The following is a 22,137-nucleotide window of genomic DNA, read 5'->3' as shown; positions in this document are numbered from 1 at the left end:
AAATATTTGGAATGTATCTATTATAAATATGCACAGGTTAGAATTCACCCAAAAAAATCCAAATATTAAACAATCCATCAGTTTCAGGTTACTTACAGGTAGCACTGCGAAAACCATGCTATTCAAAAATGCAGCTAGGACTGTTGGAAGGACCATTTGTTAAGCAAACTCTCCAAAAGTGGGACATTTGCAGTCATTTAAAAATATTACATTGTCATTACAGTTGTTAGACAATAATGGAAAAAAAAGATGTGACAGACTGTTAAGACATGACGCATATGGGGATGACGATCAAGCAGGGAATGGAGAATACAATATATACTTGATTCTCCCACCACCAACGAACCTACCCAAATCTAACTTTATCCTCCATCAAGGTTACAGATTTTGGAGAAGTCTCCAATTTTTCAGATCACATACTTCTAAAGAAGCAAATCTGAAAATACAATGAAAATATATGGCTAGCAACTCATTTATGCTATTAATGCTATTGTAAGTACTACTATAAAATAAGAAGAGTAAGACTAAAATAAGTTAAATAATAACTTTAAAAAGTTCTAATATTTGTTCCCACACTGTAATAGTCACTTTCACATATCTAAGGTGTGCATACTCTACTTTGAACTCCCGTTTCAGAAAATGACTTCACATTTTAATTCAGGAAACAAATATATAACCCTTTCATGATCTTGATAATTTCTAGTTCCTAAAAGAGTAGAAAATTTTAAATGAGATATGCAGAAGACACTGCTCTGCACAGAGGCTTTCAACAAATACTAGTTATAATTAAAAGTGATTACTGTAACTTAACTTAAAAGTGTGCCATTTCATGTTTACTTATCTATAAAATTAGATTCAGAAACAATGGATAGCACTTTTAAAGAAATCAAAAGTTTTGGGGATATGAAATTAGATGTGAAAATGCGGGACAAAACATTTACCCAAATTATCCATTCCTTGTATTCTTAACTTAGAGTTGAAGTCTGTGAAATGTACATTAAATAAAATCAGGAACTGTTTGAAAAGTGAGAAAGTTAATTTTATGGTTTGGTAAGTCATTTACAGATTAGCTTAATCATATATGGTTGGGAAAGAAACCAGGAAGAAAAATAATTGTAAATGGAGAATAATTTTGGTTTATTTAGGTTTCCTGGCTTTGTGATAGAAGGTAAAAATGAGAGTTGACATTAACTGTACAGACCGTTTTCTGGCTCTGTATAAAGGCTAAAATCAATTTAATATCAGTACATATTTGAATTGTTTTAATTGTACTGGGGACATAGTATCCAAATGACCTCATGTCTAGACCTCTGTCAATTTTCTACCATCGATTTCTTTGTCTTGTATCTTTGGAACCTGGGCCAATAGGATTTTTTTCTACCTGCTGTTTATGCCTATTGAATAATCTCTCAGTTTTAGACTTGGCCTCATGCTCTATCATGGAAGTCCCACAGAGTCATAACTTTTTTTTTTTTTTCTTTTTCTAAATCCCTTGCTACATCCCCAGTGCCTAGTACCTGGCATACTTCAAGCATTCAATACTGATATAAACAATAAAGAAACCGATCCTTCCTCATACTTCAAGTCCTCTGAAGGCAGAAATAAAGAGTGAAACCTGTATACAGATAAAGACTTCCTTCTCTGTTGACCTCGAGTCCACCTTCACAAGTTGAAAGCAGCCCAAATGCTACAGGTAACAGGAATCCCTAAAGACAACCACAGGGTAAACATAGGTCCCCTGTCCTCTGGCAACTACTTCTCAGTGTTTTTGTTTGTTTTTCCACATCTCTCCAACCTCTAAATATTTTAGTTCTTTGGGGTTCAGTCTTTTCTATCCTACTCACCCCATGCCATTTAGTCTTGAGGCTTTACATTTTTATCCCTGGCCTTGACCACTCCCTTGACTACAAATAATATATTGAACAGCCCACTCAACAGCTTCCAGATGTCTAGTAGATACCTCACCATAACTGAGTTTGAGTTCTGGATATCTCCCCTTCCCTAAAAAACAGCTGAAGTACCCACTCAGCCAAGTCAGGCCTTGATCAGACTAACTGCAGTCAACCCACAGACCAAAAAAGAAACTTTCACGGTTTCAACCACTGAGTTTTGAGGTGATTTGGTGTGCAGCAAATACTGATCAATACTTCACCCTAATTAAAATTGCAGTTCTCCATCCTGACTCATATTTCCTATCTCCCTTCTCTTTCTTTTCCTATATAGCACATATTACTGCTGCTGCTAAGTCGCTTCAGTCATGTCCAAATCCATGCGAACCCAGACGGCAGCCCACCAGGCTCTGCCGTCCCTGGGATTCTCCAGGCAAGAGTGCTACAGTGGGTTACCATTGCCTTCTCCAATGCATGAAAGTGAAAAGTGAAAGTGAAGTCGCTCAGTCATGTCCGACTCTTAGCGACCCCATGGACCGCAGCCTACCAGGCTCCTCCATCCATAGGATTTTCCAGGCAAGAGTACTAGAGTGGGTTACTTATTACTAACACTCATATATTTTACTTATATCTCTTTTTTCTTCGCTATATCTCCCATTAAAATAAAAGCTCTACTTGGACAGGCATTTTTGTTTATTTGATTCACTCTTCTATCCCCAGAACCTAGAAATGTACCTGCTACTCAAGCACTCATTAAATATATGATTAAATGAATTAACTATTAGCTCTGTATTCACACCTCCGATATAATTCCTTTATTACAATATTCAGTACTCTGCACCTTTGTCAAAAAATACAGTTCATATCTCTGTTCAATATGATTCATCTAATACAACTTAAACCCTGGTCATTACATTAAAAATCTCCAGTTTACTATTTAGCTTTGAAGATATGCTCTTTAAGTTTTTCCAAAAGATATAAAGGAGTTTCACAGCCCTTGAGTTGCAAGCTTCTAGGCAAGTTTTAACACCCTTAAATGTGTTTCCTGATCTATAAATTAGGGAAAATATCTACATCAAATACAAAGAACAAACAGCAATACAAATTTATGGAGAGATTTCATGCCAATCCCTGATAAAGGAATTGGATACTTGGTATTTTGCCTTAAAAAATATCCTGTGTTCCTACAGCTTTCTATGTCTCTTGAAAAGCACTTTGAATTTGTCTATTCCGCAAAAGACTCTAAGCTCTTTGCAAAATAACTAGCATCCAGTAAATATTTGATAAATGAATTTAAAAAATATTTTAAAAATATTTACCTGATTAAAATAAACATTTTTTAAGTACAATGCAGACACTCACTTTAGCTAATGACTTTTAAAAATTTTCTAGAATGAATAATCTTTAATAAAAAATACAGTATTGGAAATATACTAAGCCTTCAACTTTACAAAATTAAAAAAAGAATAAAAGAAAAATACATGTGTATGGATGGAATTTTTAAAGAGAAAAGTAAAATTACTGATTCTAAAGGAGAAAAAACCAAGATTAATAAAATCAAAGTTGGTTCTTGAAAAACTGAATAAAATAGACAACCACCTGGAAAGCCTAAGAAAACAGATAATGTATAATGAAAATGGAAATTTAAATCTACAAAGAATAGATTAAGAGAGTTATTGAATACTGATGCAACTTTACATCAATATATTTTCAAATTTAGAGAAATAGTCAGTATGCTAAAATTTTTATTTCCAAAGTTAACTCAAGAAAAGGTAGAAAAAATTATCAGATCAATAACCATATTATAAATTCAAATGTCTTCTAAAATCTACCACTAAATGAGCTATCGCACTTGATTTTATAGGTTAGTTGTACATAATCTACAAGAATCAGATGATTCCTATGTGACTCTCATTAATCTACAGCAAAGAAAAACAGATGGAAAATTTCCAATTCGTTTTTCAAAAGAAACAACCCAAATTCCAAAAGAGAGAATAAAGAAAAAGCTATCTTAAATTCTCCCAAAAATAAATATAAAACCCTGAATAAAATATCTGCAGCACAACAAATACAAAGTTCGCTACTACTACTTGTGTGATCTTATGCAAATTATTTCACCTCTCTCAAATTTTTCCATCTGATCATAACAGAGATCATAACAGTACGTAAAGCATGATATTATAAAGATCAATTAGCTAAGTTCTTAAAACAGTGGTTGGCATATGATAAATGTTCAATCAGCTGCGCTACCATTTTAAAGGGAAAAATAAGATATATAAATATTTGATAACTTTTTAGCAGACATTCTTTAAATAACACTGGTATTGCCTAAACATTTTAAAGAATACTTATCTCTTGGCAACTGTTGCACAAATTATACAAAGCATTAAAATACTGGTCATTCTCATTCAATGAAGTAACAATGTTCAGTATCATTATGATTATTCCATATTTTAGAAATTACACTGATGAAATAAAGTAAGACAACAAATATTGGAAGGGATTCAATTATTATTTTCAGGTGATACATAGCTAGAAAATTTAAGAGAGGAAGCAAAACTGAATCAATAAGGATATTTCAGTCACTAAACTGAGTAAAAGATATACCACAAATCAGTTTCTCTTTTACCAGTAGCAAAAACAAACTAAAAATTTTTAGGGGAAAAAGAGAACCCACTCACAGTAACAAAAATTATATAAGATCCAGGAATAAGTTTAATGAGAATGGTACAAGACTACATGATAAGCTATACAATATTTCACCGAACATAAAATACGTGAATACTTAAAATATTGACTACCTCAGCAGTTTCTATATCTTCTCTATCAGCCTGACTAGAAACTTGGAATCCCTTCTAGTTTCATCCCTCTCATTCGTCCATTTGAAATCATTCAGAGTCCTATTTCACTTCATATATATTTCTTAAATTTGTCACCTTTTTGCTAACTCCACTTCAATTATCTCAGCCATCCCTTGGAAAGACTCCAGTAAAATAAATATTCTCCCTACTTCTGGGCTTATCTTCCTCAGAGTGTCAGAGTAATCAATCTAAAACATAAACCTAACTTGCAGGACCCAGTTTGAAACCAGAGATCATCACTTAATTCAAGATAGAGTCCCAGCTCAAAGGCTAGTACAGCCTTCAGTCATCTGGACCCAGCTCCATTTCCTCCTCCTCCTTTTCCCCTTTTTGGGTCTTAAAAATATGGCTCTGTTTCTCATATTGGGATACACAAGTATCTCTGACAAAAGACATCAGACCTTTTTACAGCTCAATTTTTGGTGAAGATTTTCTTAGAAAGATGTTATTTTACATTAAAATAAATATGGAGATGCAAAATGTGTGTGACTCCTCAAGCTAAAATGCAAGCTTTCAAAGGATAGCACTTTGAACAAACAGCTTTGACCCTTTCCCTCAGATCTAAATGGGGACAATGGTGAGGCACTTATCATTATGAATGAAAAGTCTAATGCTGTCAAACTGTTATCACTGTATTGCCAAGGACCTAAGATGTAACTGACACTTGCTGAGAACATAATTATGCCAGACAACTGTTCCTCATTGGTTAGCTCATTTTCTAATAACCTGACATGACTTCATCTCTACTACTCTCTCTCACCCTCGCTTTCTACTCCAGCCATAGCAAGGTCCTTGCTTGGCTTGATAATATAACCTTCCTTATATTATCAGGCTCCATTTCAAAGCTTTTCCCCTTGCTATTCTATCTAGAAATGTTTCCCCTTAGAAAGCACAGGTCTTTTTCGATTCTTCAAGTATTTTTCAAAAGAGCTTTCTCTATCCTGACCTCCCATTTCTCTTTTTTAAACCATTAATCTAGAAGAGTAATTCTCTTTTCCTCCATCTCCCTTTCCTTACTGTGCTTATTATTTACTGTTTTTCCCATCAGAATGTAATGGTAGGATTTTTGTTTCATAACAATAGGATTTTTATTAACCGAATCTAGTGCTTAGACCAATGCCTAGCACACTGTAGGCTCCAGCTAGTTATTAAATGAGCAATCTTACGAAATAGGTGCTACTGTTAGTCAGATTTTACTTCAAGATGAGATCGCAACAGTGAGAATGTGCCTACGGTCACATCGCAAAAGGTAGACCTAGGATTTGTAAGCAAACAGCCTAGCTCCACTCGTTACCATAACCGGATGATGCCTCTAATTGGTGAATTTTGTATGTACTATTATCCAGTACATTTAATTCCTTCCCAGCAGGGTCCCTAACTAGCAGGATTAGCCTACTTTATACACTCGATAATTGTTTACAGAATGAATAAATACATAAACACATTAATTACCCAATGATTTATGCCTCAATTTTTTAACCTTTCAGAATGAAATTGCTTTTTAATATAAAAATAATTCGTCTTTAAAAATGTAGTGACGCAAAATAGGCTTTCTTTGAATTGACAAAACACAATTTCTGACAAATGGTTTAATAAAAAGGATATATACCCAGTTCTTACAGTTTTCTCCAAACTGGCTTTTAAAGCTTCATTCAATAGCATACATTAAGCAAAAAAGCTCCAGAACCAGTCTGACTCATTTCATGATATTCACATGCATAATACTATTTCTGAACAAAAACCACAAACAGTGCCATTTCCTTAGACACCAAGATTTATAAAGCAATCAATCACGTCAAATAAAAGCAGACACCTTCACTTACAAAACTGACGCTAATAAGAACAGCCTTCGGAGCAACACCTGGCACAGGATTCACCTGGGCCAGCTTTCTCAAATAAATTGACAACGACTATCATAAGCGCATGACTAACTTGCCACCGAATCCGAACGGCCACAGGTTTACTCTGAGAAACAAACATTCCTCAGTAGAAGCGGTGGACAAACAAGCGATTTTAAAAACAGGCCTCTCCCGGGCCGCCTCAAAATCTAGAACCCAAGAGTCTCCTCCTCAGAGCTCCTCACCGTGTCTAGACTAGGGGAAAGCGACCATTTCTCAGGTAGAGGATGACGCACAAAGAAAAAACTGGCCACCCACGGTCAAGGCCAAGGAAGTAAACGCAAACAGGGCCCACAGACGAATAGGGACCCCCTGCTACCCAACCGCCCCCTACGCCAGTGGAGCCGCAATTGACTTCTCGCGAGATTTCTCAGCTTCACGGGATCTCGAACTAAAACCTCGCGGCTTTTCAGATCGGGGGTCTAAAAGGACAACTACTAGCCTGCCTCACGGACTCATACTGGGCCTCGACATCCCCCACCTCCATCACTCCGTCCCAGCCCTCCCTTTCCTTCGTAGGGTGCCTTCCTCAAGTTGCCAAGGGACTTCCGGAGCTCAACCGGAATCGGAAGCTTCCGGGAGCGAGGGGGTGGAGAAGAAAAATCAAAAAAAGCGCGGTAAAAGCTGGAGGACGGTGGTGGTACCCGCTCCAAGCGCCCTACGGCGGGTCCGGATGGACTCCACCGCCTGCTTGAAGTCTTTGCTTCTGACCATTAGTCAGTATAAAGCCGTTAAATCCGAGGCAAACACCGCTCAGCTTTTGCGGCACTTGGAGGTAAGTAAGGGACTACGGGGGTGGCGGACGAGACGGACTTCCCTTGTAGCTTTCGTTCACTTGGTATCCGAGATGGTAGCGGTCTCAGCTTCGAAAACAAAGGGCAACTCCTCGCTCCCTCCGCTGTCTTTTTGTATTGCTATAGAAAGCGAGTGATTGTCACCTTTGAATTCCCACCCAACCCCAAGCCTCTCCGCGTTCAGCTGACTGCAGTGAGGAAAGAGTACTGAAAGCCCTAGGAAGAGGGAGGGTGAGACAAAAGGTGGGGGATTTCAGCGTGTTTGGAGTTGTTAGAGGAAAGAGCTCCGAGCTGTATCTTTTCCTTTGCTTCTTATTTTCGTTTTTCCATTGTAACAGGCCTTTTCAGAGGTACAGCAATTCTCGGAGGTGGAGATGCTAGAGAATAAGGATTAAAATTTGATTTATGTCTTGTCCCTTAGGCAATTTGCAATCTGAACCTGTTGCTTATTGCTTTAATTTGAACTCCTGTTGATCTTGAAAATTATTGAAAATTTTTAGCTTGAAAATTATTATTTCAATTTACTCTGGATTGAGGACCAATCTTCTTTACTAGTAACCATAAACCTTTTTTCTGTACCAGAATGTATTGCTCACAGTTTTTCAGTCCTAAAACGCTGAATTGTTGTCACTTTTCCCGTTACTTCCTCTAGATGTGCTTATTTTGTGTTAAGAGATAAAATCACAGCTTTCTGTGATCCTGTTTGTTTTTAGACTCTTAAACTCCGGCTGTCATTTGTTATACTTTAATGGAAATCCAGTTAATATTGACATCAGTTTCATAAAAAGTAATTAAGCTCAGTTACTCCTAATTCTGTGTTGCAGCTTCTCAACATAGAATTGAACATAATTTTAAAATATATCCCATTTGTTGTATTAACCCTATGATAAAAGGCTAAATTTGCAAAGATTAGAAACTGCTACAAAGAAGGCTATTGTGAATGGCCCAGCAACATCAGCCTTTGTTCTAACTGGTGTACAACTCTCAAGGTTCTCTGGTGCTCCTCTTCTTACTACTTGAGCTGCCTGTCTCCTAAGAATACTTGTTTTCTTTAAGAATTAAGTTAAGAATTTTAGATTGTAATCTGAAACATTATTTATTTTTGAGAATAAACAGTTATGTTATGAATCTGAACAGAGTGTTATCAACTATTGAAAGAGATTTCAAAGAAATTTGAGGCTTAGAGATTGACTTCTCTGTACTCTGTTCCCAGGCTTTTCAAGAGGTTTACCAAAAACTCGTCTACCATTTAATTGAAAGATAATACACGTGTATTGCATGAAGTGCGTTAATGTTAAATGAAGAGCTTGGTAGTTTTATTTATTTTTAAACTGAAGTGTACTCTCAAGTAGCTGCGACCTGTTATCATGAGATAGAACATTTCTAGCACTACATAAGTTGTCCCTTACATGGATTGTTCCGATGTCCCTTGTCCAGATAAGTGGATTCATATGTACTTTTTATAATGTCCTATAAGATAGTGAAACAGGCAAACCTAACCTAATTAGTGGAAGAGAATTAGAGAAAGCTTAGTAGAGGAAACAAAACTGAGACTGAAATAATTACATTAGTTAGTGAAGGGATAGGTGATCTTCCATGTAGAGAGAACAGCATGTATGAATTTTCTAAACTGGAAAAGAGTGTGGCAATACCACTTTGGAAGAACTGAGTTTTTATGTAAAATGGAGAAGTGAAAATTGCCATTTCTTAACTAACACATTTTAATAACTGTTTTCTAGGTAATTTCTGGACAGAAGCTCACTCGATTGTTTACATCAAATCAGATACTACCAAGTGAATGCTTAAGTTGCCTTGTAGAACTACTTGAAGACCCAAACATAAGTGCCCCACTGATCTTAAGTATCATCAATTTGCTATCTCAACTAGGTGATGTATTTAGTTTCTCTTTTATTTTTTAGAAGATTCATGAATTTAGTATTTTCTTAAAGGACAGGTTCCATTACAGAATCTTTTGGAGGATAATTCACATTTGAAAGATTTCTTTAAAAAAAAAGATTTCTTAGCTGCAGGACCTCTTGGAACTGTCTTGTTGTGGCTCTCTTGTGAAGGGAATATTATAGGCATCCTTTTTTAAGATTATTGGAACAGAGAATCTGAAGCATATCAAGGGTTCAGTGGTCTACAGAAAAGAATGTACCTTGGGAAATGTGGGCCTACTTTCAAATTTTAAAAATACATGCACAAGTGTCAGTATGAACAGTATTAGAAAATCATAACTAGTGATCAAAATATCATCCTTTTTTTGATAGACTAGACTAAACCTAGAGCTAAAAGCTAAAAATGCAAGTGTTGCTTTTTTTGTTTTTCCCTATCTTGTCTTAGTTTTTAGATTTTAATTCACTGGTTACTTTTTTTCCTGATTTGTGTTTGGGGGTACAAGGGAGATATTTCTGTGTGTGGTTATAAACTTAATACATGCTTATTAAAAAAAATAAACTGATAAAAAAGTGGTAACAGGTTATTTTAAATAGATGATAAAAATGTTCTATATCTGTGTTGTCCAGTATAGTAGCCACCATGGTTGAAATTCTGAATTAGGAGGTATTTGTAAATAAAATAGCCACATCATATTTTGTATTTTTTATATAATGGTAAATTTAATATGAAATAAGTTTTAAATTATTTGTCTTTTATCCATGAAGGCCATATATAAAGATGATCTACTTCGTGTCATTTTATTTTAATTTACAGCTGTAGACAATGAAACCAGAGACTGTCTTCAGAATACATACAACCTAAATAGTGTGCTGGCAGGAGTGGTTTGTCGGAGTAGTACTTGCCACAGTGATTCAGTGTTTTTGCAGGTATACTCACCTACTTTCCACTTCATGCTTATTCTTCCTTATTTTCAAATCAGAATTAATAGTATCTATTATGAAGTGCTGACATACAGTGCACTACATGCTGGCATTAATACGGCATAGTTAGGCACAGTTCTCACCATCAATAAATTTAAAAACTGGTTAGTCATATGTACTACCACTTAAGAGATTCTAAAGAAGAAAATTTACATCTAGCACTATTATTGAAGGAGAATTCACTTAACTATTTTGAGAGATTTATAAATATAGATGTTAGCATTTTGAGGTGTAAGCTGTTTGTATTAAAATTATAATTTAAAGTTAGCATCTAGTCTCGTACTGTTGAGGAAACATTCCATAAAACTTGAAGCTATAGATTGTCTTCTTTAACATAGGCTGAAAGCTCTTATACCCATATTTCTTTGAACCTAAAATGCCATCAGTTGTAAGAAAGAAAAACATTGCAAATTAAACTGACATGCAGTTTTAAAGATGGTAAAATATGAATAATATATATCTTAGAATTGATAGAATATATTCTCAACTTGCATGTAAGTTTAAGATGATTAAGTAAGCCAGGTTGATGACACAATGCTGTGTTTGAGATAGAATGTATAGAAATGTGTGAATCAGGAGGTGAACTTTTCAAGTCTCATTAATTGTGTATGTTTAAGTAAAATCTCATTACTTGCATGTGAAAATAGAACCTTTCTAAGATATGGAAAGATTTTTACTCTAAATGCCTCCTAAAATGGTTACATGCTCAGAAAATGTGTAGGAGTTCATTTTTGTGATCATGCAAATATATTTTATGTGTTTATATTCATTGCTATTTTCTTACTCTCAGTGCATTCAGCTTCTGCAGAGGTTAACATACAACATCAAAATTTTGCATTCTGGTGCCAATATAGATGAATTAATTACATTCCTGATAGATCATATGTGAGTATGCAACCACACATGTAATCAAATAATCTGCTGGTTTATGGTTTGTTTGTTTGGTTTTTTTTTAATGTAGAAAAACAGTTGATTGCATTATAAGCACTTACACAATTGGTCATTGAGAGTAACAGGCGTGCTCGTGAAACAAGTCACCTAAAATAGAGGTGGTGTCAAACTAGTGGTCAAGGACTAACTCCTTTAAAAAAACAATAACAACTCTTATCCAGGATTAATTTAACTTTAAAAACAAATGCAAGCTATCAATTTTACTAAACAGTCTACCTATGGAATAACAGTCAGGTAAAAACATACATCTGTACAACTTGTAGTCCCAAGTTTTCTTTTTAAAGCCATTTCACAGACAGGAGAAAAATAATGTGAAACCATTCAAGAAGTACACTGACAAGCAAAAATGTATAGGGAAATAGGAACACATTGAACACATTGGACTTCCCTGATAGCTCAGTTGGTAAAGAATCCACCTCAATGCAGGAGACCCATGCAGGAGACTCAGTGTTCGTTTCCTGGGCTGGGAAGATCCGCTGGAGAAGGGGTAAGCTACCCACTCCAGTATTCTTGGACTTCCCTTGTGGCTCAGCTGGTAAAGAATCCACCTGCAATGTGGAAGACCTGGGTTCAGTCCCTGAGTTGGAAAGATCCCCTGGAGAAGGCCACCCACTCCAGTATTCCTGGCCTGGAGAATTCCATAAGCTGTATAGTCCATGGGGTCACAAAGAGTTGGACGAGACTGAGCAACTTTCACTTTCAGGAACACATTGTGTTGACTTACTGGTTTATTTTTAACTAAAATATATAATAATTCAATTTTTCTTAAATAATTTTTTCCCCTAATTTTTAAACTGAGATAATGATTCCTGTTTACTCATTGGATGATTTCAAGGATCAAATAGTGTAAAACAGCTTCAATTTTTATAACAAACTTATGAAATGAATTAATTGAGACAGAAAAACTTACTGAAACTGAAAATTATGTTTATATTTAATCTTGAAGGAATATACTGATGAGATTGACAGGTTATTTCTGTATTTTTATGCTGAATTGAGCAGGATCATTTACTTTCAAAACATGAAATAAATGATCAATACTATTCAAAACTTGGCAGTCTTCACATGTTAATCAGATTCTTCTTTTTGCTTATAAAAAGGAAGGAATTTAAATGTGTAAATGACTGTTTTTGAGTAATTTAGAAGGAACTTAATATATTTATCTTTTATTATTTTTCTTGAAACAGTCAGTCTTCTGAAGATGAGTTGACAATGCCTTGTCTAGGATTATTGGCAAATCTTTGCCGGCACAATCTTTCTGTTCAAACGCATATAAAGACTTTGGTAAGAAGTTTATAAAATGTTTCTTTTGTTTTGTGGTAGGCTCACCTTTTTCTTTAAAAAGAAATTCAACAAGAATTTGTGTTGTCTAGCTGACTCATCAAAGTTAACAAAGCATCAGATTGATGTAAATAACTTGAAGTACTCTAGCCTTCATATATGTTTAATTAAGAAGAGTTAATACAAATGTTAATTTATATACTAGAAGTTTTTCTTCTGTGGCATCTCATTATTTGTCTTGAAATCTTTGTCTCATATCTTGTTGAATAATATAAGAAATGCTGAGTTTTGTGCTAATAGAGGAGAGACATGCCATTGGCAGTTGCATTTACCTCAGTCTTGTATTTCCTCACAATCAATTACAACTTTCCCAAAAAGATTTATAAGTACGTAGCATCATTACCAGCACTTGTGAGAAGTGAAGGAACGCAAATGAGGTTATCTGAACCACTGTTAGAAATATATTAAATCAGGAAAGTTCATTGATTCTTTAAGTTGCTTTATGAACAGTTCCCTTGCTGTACAATATTCAGTATTACTTGTTTAGTTTTAAATTTAGCAATATCTCATTTGTTCATGTGCTGGATTTTTCTGGCCTTGTCCTGTTTTGTTGGTGGAGGTTATTTTGAGCCATGGAACTATTTGAGAAAGGTAAACATTTGCTCATAAACTCGAACTACACACTGCTGTTTACTCAGATTGTACCTGTTCATACTACTGTAAGCAATTTGTGAAAGTACCACTTACACCTTGAATGATCTCTAAGTTGATAATAATATTTAATAAAAATTTACCTATTCTGTGCAGGATAAACTTTCTGAAACAAAATGTAAGACTCATAATTTTTTCATTCTAATCTATTTTTAAATTTTTTTCTTCCTCAGAATAATGTGAAATCTTTTTATCGAACTCTTATAAGCTTCTTGGCCCATAGTAGTTTAACTGTGGTTGTGTTTGCACTTTCAATATTATCCAGTTTGACATTAAACGAAGAGGTTGGGGAAAAGGTAAAAATTTTTTTGCAATTTATGAAACTAATTCTAAAGTTTATATTCTCTGATAATTTAAAAGTTATTGAGACTCTCTCTCTGAGTTTTAGTGTGGTGTCAACTTAAACTTCTTTTTTGTATAATATCCTTTTCCTGATTTGTTTTTAAGCTGTTCCATGCACGAAATATTCATCAGACATTTCAGCTAATATTTAATATTCTCATAAATGGGGATGGCACACTGACCAGAAAGTATTCAGTTGATCTACTGGTGGATCTTCTTAAGAATCCTAAAATTGCTGATTATCTTACCAGGTATGGCTGTCTGACACATTTAGAACTTTTATAAACCAAAATGTATTTGTAATAAATAAAACTGCCTTTTTTACACTTAGTAAACTTGGACTCTACTTATTTACAATAGACTAAAATCATAATGTTTTCATGTGCTTTATGTTCCCATTCTTTTTGTTTTTCTGACTTGAAATGTGAAAGTATAACAAGGGTATGTGTGTATTTTTTACTTTGTCTTAGGTAAATAAGGTTGTAGCATTCTCCAGAATATACATATCTTGATTAATCTGTGCAAAACCAGTTTTATATCTGAACAGTATGATTATATATAAATCCTTTTAATGTATCAATTTCATACTTATCATTTGATGTATGTTTTTATTTTAAACCTAGGTATGAGCACTTTTCTTCATGTCTTAATCAAGTATTAGGTCTTCTTAATGGAAAGGATCCTGATTCTTCTTCAAAGGTATATATAGTTGTTTGTTTTTAACGTTTTTAAAAACTACAATATGCAGAAAAATATAAGTGCACAGATCTCTGAATCTTTGCAAAATGAACACAGCCATGTAGCCAAGATCTCAAGCAAGAAACCAGAAATTACCAATATTTAGAAGCCTCCTTGAGTCCTTATAAACTGGCATAATCATTTTGGGAAACTGTTTTCATGGTGCCTGTCGAACAATGTAAACCCTGTGACACGGATTACACTCCCATCTACATAGTTGAGAGATACGTCAGTAAGCTCACAAAAGACGTAGAAAGTGTTAAATGGACAATGAAAGTTTAAAACTGGTACTATTTACTGATTTTTTTAAATGCAGATGCCTAGGGTATAAACCCAACAAAACATGTACAAGGCCTCTACTCTGATATTATAAAACATTAATAGAAAAAACCTAAATAAACACAGATATAGCAAGTTCATAGATTGGACGAGTTTACCATATTAGAGGTCAGTCAGAATTATAGCAAGCTTTAGGTTTTTTTTGTTTTTGGTGTATATGGAAATTGGGAAGCTGATTATAAACTCTATATGGATATGCAAGGGTCTAAAAATAGGCATTCTGAAAAAAGTGAACAAAGCTAGAGGGCTTATAGTACCAGATATTAAAGTGTAATGCAAAGCTCCAGTAATTAAAATAGTGCAGTATTGTCATAAGGATAAACAGCTAGCTCAGTGGAACAGAGTACAATACAGAACAAACCCACAGAATATAGCCTCCTGATTGATAACAGTACACTCTTAAAAATATGATCATTGCAGTAAATGATAACTGGTCAATTGGATATCCATATGGGGAAAAGCTGAATTTTAACCCTTACCTCACACCAGATGCAAAAATCAGTCTTATAAAGATTGTAGCTCTCAATGTGGAAGGAAAATGGTGAACTTTTAAAGATTAAAAGAAACACCTAGCAGAATATCTGCATAGCCTTGGGATGAAGATTTTCTTAAACAGAAAACAAAAACATGAACTATGTAGGAAAAAATGTTGGTAAGTTAGATTACATTATAATTAAGAGCTTTTCGGTTCATGCCACTTCATTTAAAGAGTGAAAAAGATGCTCAACTTTATTAATCTTCAGGGAAATGCCAATTTAAATGGTAATACAATACCATTACATACCCACAAAATGGTTAAAATTTAAAATATGGATACTATCAAGCATAGATAATGTAAAGAATGTTGAAATACTCATGGGCTAAAAATTGGTAAAACCTTTTATGAAAATGGTATTATCTACTAACATAGGATACATGTATAAACTATGACCCAGCAATTCCACTCTTTTATTTACCTCAGAGTTGATTACGTGTATTCCCCATGTACAAAACGCAGCAGTGTTGTTAACAATAGCCAGGAATTGTAAACAACCTAAATGCCAACAACAGTGGAATGGGCAAATAAACTGTGGTATGTTTATACACTGAAATACTATATAACAATGAGAATGTGTGAGGTGAAGCTGCATGTGAAAATATAAATGAATCTCACTAACATAATGCTAAGCTAAAACAGATGTAAAAGTGTATACTGTAAGATTGTATTTGTATATAAAGTTCCATGTGAGTTTTTTTATATAAAATCTCAAGCTGATTGAAAATTTTATATGGAAATGCAAAGATCCAAGATAATGTCTGGTATGGAAAATCTGATGTCAAAGTAGTGATTGAGGCATTGTCTGGAAGGGGACTCAAGGGAATTCAGGAGTTTTGATGGAATTCTCGTGATCTAGTTGCAGGTAATTCACTTTGGGGAAAACATTTAGCTTTGCATTAACTATTGATGTTTTTATTTCCCTTTATGTTACACTTACAGAGAAATTGTAAATGAGAGTATTTGCTTCTATGTGCAGTACATAATCTCTGGTAAGGTAAATAAGAAACTGGTGATAGTGTCTGTTGCTTCCAGGGAATGTTAGGTAGAGGTCAAGTCAGTACCTTTGACTTTGGAACCAAGTGAATGTATTATCTATTCAAAAACAAGTACTACAATTTGTATTTAAAAGAAAATAAGTCAAAGAGTTTATCATTTGTAACATAGTAAATGCTAATGAGTTGAATTCTATTAAAATCACTGTCAGGTTGATTAAAACACAAATCCCAATTGTATGTCATTTATAAGGAACAGATAAAGGTGGAAATAAGTACACAAAGAGATACCAATACTTTTTTTTTTTTAATAATAAATTGGTAGTATGTTAAATAAGGTAGAATAGCTAATAAACAAGTTGATGTGGAATGTTACGTAATGGCATAAGGCTCAGTTATGAAGCAGAAGTGTGGTAGACCAGGGAACCAGGCTGAGGGGCATATTGCCAGCATTATGTAAACTGTGGAAACAGCCATCCTTAAAGTTTTAAAGTTTGGGGATGCCATTTTTAAATATTATCCTAAAGTACACTTCATAGCAGTTCATAAATCTTAGCATGAGACAACATGTTTGTGCTGAAGAAAAATTAAGTACTATGGAAGGTATTTAACATTAGTTGAAGTTGCCCTTCTTCAATTCCCATAGTCCTCTTAACTGAAGTAACTACCATTAACCAGTTTATTTGTAACCTCTGGAACCTGATGACATGTTTTGAGAAACAGTACTCAGAAAAATGGGAAGCAACTTTTAATTTTTATTTTATTTAAAAATAAATATTTCCAACTTCATCTTTTGGTTGCTTTGTGCATAGCAGTGTAATGAAATAGACCTTAATGAAGACTTTATATTGCACAGGTTTTAGAATTACTTCTTGCCTTCTGTTCAGTGACTCAGCTGCGCCACGTGCTCACACAGATGATATTTGAGCAAACTCCATCTGGCAGCACCATTCTGGGAACCCGTTCTAAGTGTTTAGAACCTACTGTAGCTCTGCTTCGTTGGTCAAGCCAGCCTTTGGATGGATCAGAAAACTGTTCTATTTTAGTGCTGGAGTTGTTCAAGGAAATATTTGAGGTACTAGAGTGACTAACAAATTGACTATTCCATTCTTACGATTCTCATTAGACAGTTTTCTAAAATGTTTATTATATGTTTATAAAAAATTCCAAGTGTTCATACCCTTTAGGAAAACTTAGCAATTACTGCACTCCCTGCCTCTAGTAGTAACTCCCTAGTTACTGAAATTCGTTTTTCTGGCCAAGTCCCAAAAATTAGTGAGACTTCTGTGTTTTAACTAAATAACTTACATATACTCCTTTCAGTGTAATAAGTAAAGGTATGACTAAGATTTGTATGGTTTGTTGGTGTATGACTGTACTTGGCAATAGTTATATTCTGTCTCTCCATCTCAGTAGATACGGTCTGCTGTTTTTATTGAGTGGATATATAGGAACACTGAATTAAGTCAGTCAAATGGAGTAGAACATGTCAGGTATTTAAGGATGTAAACAAAATTCCTTTACTGGGAATTCCCTTATAGTATAGTGGGTTAGGGCTCTGCTCTTCTTCTGCAGGGGGCATGGGTTGAATCTGGGATCCAGAAACTGATCCCTCATGCCATACAGTGCAGGCTGAAAAACAGTCCTTTTCATAAAGGCCATTAAATTCTGATAGATTCTGTTACCCAGCTCATTGTGTTTTCTCTACTGTTCCCTGTTTTTGCACCCATTCTGTCTATACCAGCATTTTCCTAGGATGTTTACCCTCTCATGACTGCCATGACTAAATCCTGTGCACAAACCAAAATGTGTATGAGTGATTAAATAATTTGTTAAGGATTATCCACTAATTATTCTTTCTGTTTCGTGTTGATCTTGGCTTAACAATCAGTTTTAGCTTTGGAAAAGCCCTGTGAGATTCCTGATGGGAATTATTTGTGGTTGTAAAGTGTTAATACCAGTGTCTCTTTGTTATTGTAATTGCATTTAGCATCTTCACGATATTGGTTTTCAGTACATACTTAGAATAATTTTTAAGTCACAGAGCACACTTTAAAAAGTCTTGTTTGAGACTGGTCCGTTTGATTAAAAAAGTCGTCATAGCCCTCCAGACTGGATGAAAGGGTAGATTTTAAATAGACTCAGGTCAAGAATATCTGAAGTAATTACAATTGACCCTTGAACAGCATAGGATTGAACTACTTGGGTCCACTTACATGTAGATTTTTTTTTCCAATAGTGAACACTACAGTACTACACAGTCTGCAAGGCTGAATCCATAGATACAGAATCACAGATACAGGAGGCCAGGGCCAACTAGATTATACTCAGATTTCAGCTACATGGTGAGGTTAGCACCCCTAACCTTCACACTGTCAAGGATCATCTGTATAAGAAATTTAAAGAGAGTTGCAGTTCAGTGATGACTGTGCCTTCTGTATTCTCTCTCCTTTTTTTTTTTTTTAATCTTTGGTGGTGGTGAATTCTCCAGGATGTCATTGATACTGCTAACTGTTCCTCAGCTGATCGTTTTGTGACTCTTCTGCTGCCTACAATCCTTGATCAGCTTCAGTTCACAGAACAAAATCTAGATGAAGCCTTAATAAGGAAAAAATGTGCAAGAATGGTCAAGGCCATTGAAGTTTTGTTAAATATCCTTCAGTTTAACCATGGAAACTAACTGCTTATATTTTTTAGAATTTATTTCCTGCATTTTTACTGTCTTTATGTGTTTATTTATAATATTATACCTCTCATGCTTGAATCTGTACAGAATTACTGAATTCAAGTTTAAATTAAAGAACTGATACTCACGGAAGAGTCTCTTAGAAAAAGTTACCTAGTCTTCCCATTTTTTTCTGTGTAAAACTTTCAGACATTTTCAGAAATGCTTTTTAAGTTTGGTTTGTACATTTTTTTTATCATAATTGGAGGTTAGTAGATATATAAATAACTCTCCTGACATTCTCTTTTGATGCTGATTGCTGCCCCTGGATAATGTATGTTGTGATGGACTATATCAGAGAAGAAAAATATATTGGTAGTTACTATTTTAGCTTAGTTTTTTAGCTTGTCAATAAAGATGACATCACACTTACTTATAAAAAAGATAACTGTGTATTTCAGAGCAGCAAGAATGCAGTCAGTTTTGTCCTGCCCTATAGCAAACTCAGCATCTTTTTAATTTCTTCTCTGAGCTGCTCCTTCTTAATTTTCTTCTTTGTTGATGGCAGTGATTCTCAATTCTGGCTATGTATGAAAATCATCTGGAGAACATTTAAAAATACTGATGGCTTGACTCCTACTTCCAGAGACTGATTCAGTTAAAATAATATGGAACCTTGGGATGTGAAGGCATGTTTGTGACTGTTTAAACTATGCAGATGATTCTAACATGCAGCCAAAGTTAAAAACCACTGCTGTAAAGGCAGGATTATTTTGCTTGACCTTGAGATACTCTAAAATATTTAGGCCTCCTCTCATTGAATAGTACCAAACTTAGCCCCTTTTTAATAATAGATATTCAGATTAACTTACAGAGAAATCGAGAAAAAAACAAATGAGAAAATAACTTCCTTTATTTCAACAAGTATTTATTGACCCATTGTGAAACCTGTTAATAAAAAACTAACATCCAATGAAAAGCAGATCCTTTCTCTGTTTTACTTTTGAGTCAGAAACTTTGGTGGCAGTCCCATCGCTTGCCACTTGTCAGTCATTTTAAATGGCTCTGAGCTCCTAAATTCCTAATCTGTCATTGAGCTAATGTATCATTAATTACACCAAATTTCAGTGACAAGAATAATTTGTTTGAAATCATCCTAAATACTGTAAAGTGCTATATAAATATAAGGGGTTGTTTTGAGAATTTTTTGTTTTTCTTAACAAAACTTAACCTCTGTGTGGAGATGATACTCTAAAAATGCATGTTGCAAAAATTCTTACTACCATCAAGTGTACCACTCTGATAGAACAACAGTTTACATATGGCAAGATTGATATGGGCTTTGGAACAAAGGTAGCAGATTCTGAATTATGGTGAGTATATGAAATACAAATGGCAAAATGGTAAGTCCAAACTTAATAAAAATCAAAAGATGTAGTGATTCTCATTCGTTTTAGAGGATCATCCTTAGGTATGTTTTATTAACTCAAGATACAGAAGAAAATTTTAAATATATTCATAATGAATTTTTTTAAAAATTTGTTTAAGTCATAGATCATGTGCTTCTGAACAGAGATATTAATATCTGTGATTTGTTCTTCATTGTTTACGTTTGTTTGTCTTGTTTTAATTTACTGTGATTATCTACAAGTCTTTTATGCTTCAGTGCATTTTTTTTTCTAGGGTTCCTTCCTGACTTTGACTCAGTAATTATTTTATATTTAATTTTATATTTTGAAATGACAAAGCATGAAAAAAACAGATCATTTTTATTTCAAAGAAACCAATCACTGCTGAAAGTTTCTAGTAATAAAGACAACTCTTCTTTAGCATGTTAAGGCTTGCAGTTAAATGTGGATTTTCACTGATAGTAATGAGATTATTTTATCCCTGTCCTCCCCTATGAATTAAGTTCATCTAACAAGTGTTTGTTGAGGACCCACTGAATGCTAAACACTATAATTTGTTCCAATTTTCATAAATGTCATAATTGTCAGTAATTATACTCAAGAATAACAATGATCTCTTTTTACTTTTTTGTACTCCTTTTCAATTAAAAGGCTGTGTAAAACAGCTTGGTATAATTTGTTCAGTAAATGTTAGATACTCTACATTGCTAAAGGTTGCCCTCTTAGGCTTCCCAGGTGGCACTACTGATAAAGAACCCGCTTGCCAGTGCAGGAGACGTTAGAGATGCCAGTTCAATCCCTGGGTCTGGAAGATCCTCTGGAGGAGATCATGGCAACCCATTCCAGTATTCTTGCCTGGAGAATCCCATGGACAGAAGAGCCTCATGGGCTACAGTCACAGGGTCACAAAGAGTTGGACACACTGAAACGACAGTACCCACACATGCAGAATTGCCCTCTACTGTTAATATTCTAGCGACAAAACTAAGAATTAAATGAGTCCTGTTGCTAATACTACTAGTAATTTCAAGCAAAAGTTGAAACATGTTGGTATTTGAGATTAGAAAAAGAAACACTGTCCAAACTTAAACTTAATACCAGTTCTCTTTGGATCTTGGGTTATAAGGATGTTGGTCTCTGATATTTTTACTTCTCATGATAAACAGTGGTTAATCTTGAGGTTTAAGAACAAAGGTTTTGGGTTTTTATTTTCTTTAGATTTATGGACAGAAATAAGCTGTAAGCAGTTTTTGAGTTATCTAAGTTAAATATGGCTTATTTTTAAAGCAAACTTGCTGCTGATGTGATTTTGAAAACTCTTGATTTGATGAACAAACTTAAACAGTTGGTTCCTGGTATGGAAGTAAGCTTCTACAAAATCCTTCAGGTGAGTTTAAACTCTTAAAATATTGAAGTTGATTTATATATAAATGTTTTCTAATAGATGTTTCTGTTTTAATATTCTTAATCTTTAGAAGATTAGTGTTTTTCTTAGAACTGGCCATTGGAAAAAATTTGAAAATTGTTAATTGATAGAATATTCTCACTACAGTTATTTTATAGAGTTTCACAAGGATTAAACCTAAGTGCTGCTGATTCTGAAGTATGGGATATTCATGATAGCCGTGCTTCCACAGCTTTTTCCTTTCTTGTGTCTTATTTCTGGTTTCTTCATTTGTTTCTGTTGGCTTTATGGTAGGGGGGAGTGGTATTTATTTTGGAGTGTCTGGTTTTTGTTAAGGTTGATGAGGTAGAGTATTAAGGCAGGAAGAAGACATCTGGAAGAAGAGAACTTGATTGTGAGTGATAATTTGATAGGTGTGCAGAAAATAGCTAACTCACCAACTTTA

At 34.4% G+C, this 22,137-nt stretch overlaps 2 protein-coding genes across 54 annotated transcripts in view; one reads left to right on the top strand and one right to left on the bottom strand.

Moving 5' to 3' along the window:
• Positions 1-7,000, bottom strand: part of DZIP3 (DAZ interacting zinc finger protein 3) — a 119,465-nt gene extending 112,465 nt beyond the window's left edge. For all 50 annotated transcript variants that reach the window (XM_012189864.5, XM_012189804.4, XM_060417359.1 and 47 more), the window contains exon 1: positions 6,834-7,000. The gene's annotated coding sequence lies outside the window, so the exon portion shown is untranslated. The remainder of the gene's footprint in view (positions 1-6,833) is intronic.
• A 51-nt stretch (positions 7,001-7,051) lies between these two features.
• CIP2A (cellular inhibitor of PP2A) overlaps positions 7,052-22,137 on the top strand; it is a 28,209-nt gene continuing 13,123 nt past the window's right edge. For all 4 annotated transcript variants that reach the window (XM_004002899.6, XM_012189989.5, XM_060417513.1 and 1 more), the window contains exons 1-12: positions 7,052-7,423; positions 9,182-9,329; positions 10,155-10,267; positions 11,112-11,206; positions 12,460-12,556; positions 13,438-13,560; positions 13,712-13,857; positions 14,230-14,305; positions 17,070-17,288; positions 18,705-18,864; positions 20,110-20,251; positions 21,575-21,674. In XM_004002899.6, coding sequence (XP_004002948.2) covers positions 7,322-7,423; positions 9,182-9,329; positions 10,155-10,267; positions 11,112-11,206; positions 12,460-12,556; positions 13,438-13,560; positions 13,712-13,857; positions 14,230-14,305; positions 17,070-17,288; positions 18,705-18,864; positions 20,110-20,251; positions 21,575-21,674 — 1,521 coding nt within the window. In that variant the 5' untranslated portion in view covers positions 7,052-7,321. The remainder of the gene's footprint in view (positions 7,424-9,181; positions 9,330-10,154; positions 10,268-11,111; positions 11,207-12,459; positions 12,557-13,437; positions 13,561-13,711; positions 13,858-14,229; positions 14,306-17,069; positions 17,289-18,704; positions 18,865-20,109; positions 20,252-21,574; positions 21,675-22,137) is intronic.

The sequence above is a fragment of the Ovis aries genome, chromosome 1, assembly GCF_016772045.2.
Source record: "Ovis aries strain OAR_USU_Benz2616 breed Rambouillet chromosome 1, ARS-UI_Ramb_v3.0, whole genome shotgun sequence".
In the NCBI taxonomy this organism is placed as follows: Eukaryota; Metazoa; Chordata; class Mammalia; order Artiodactyla; family Bovidae; genus Ovis; species Ovis aries.
Note: the sequence above shows the minus strand (reverse complement) of the source record. Positions and strands in the feature narration are given on the sequence as shown.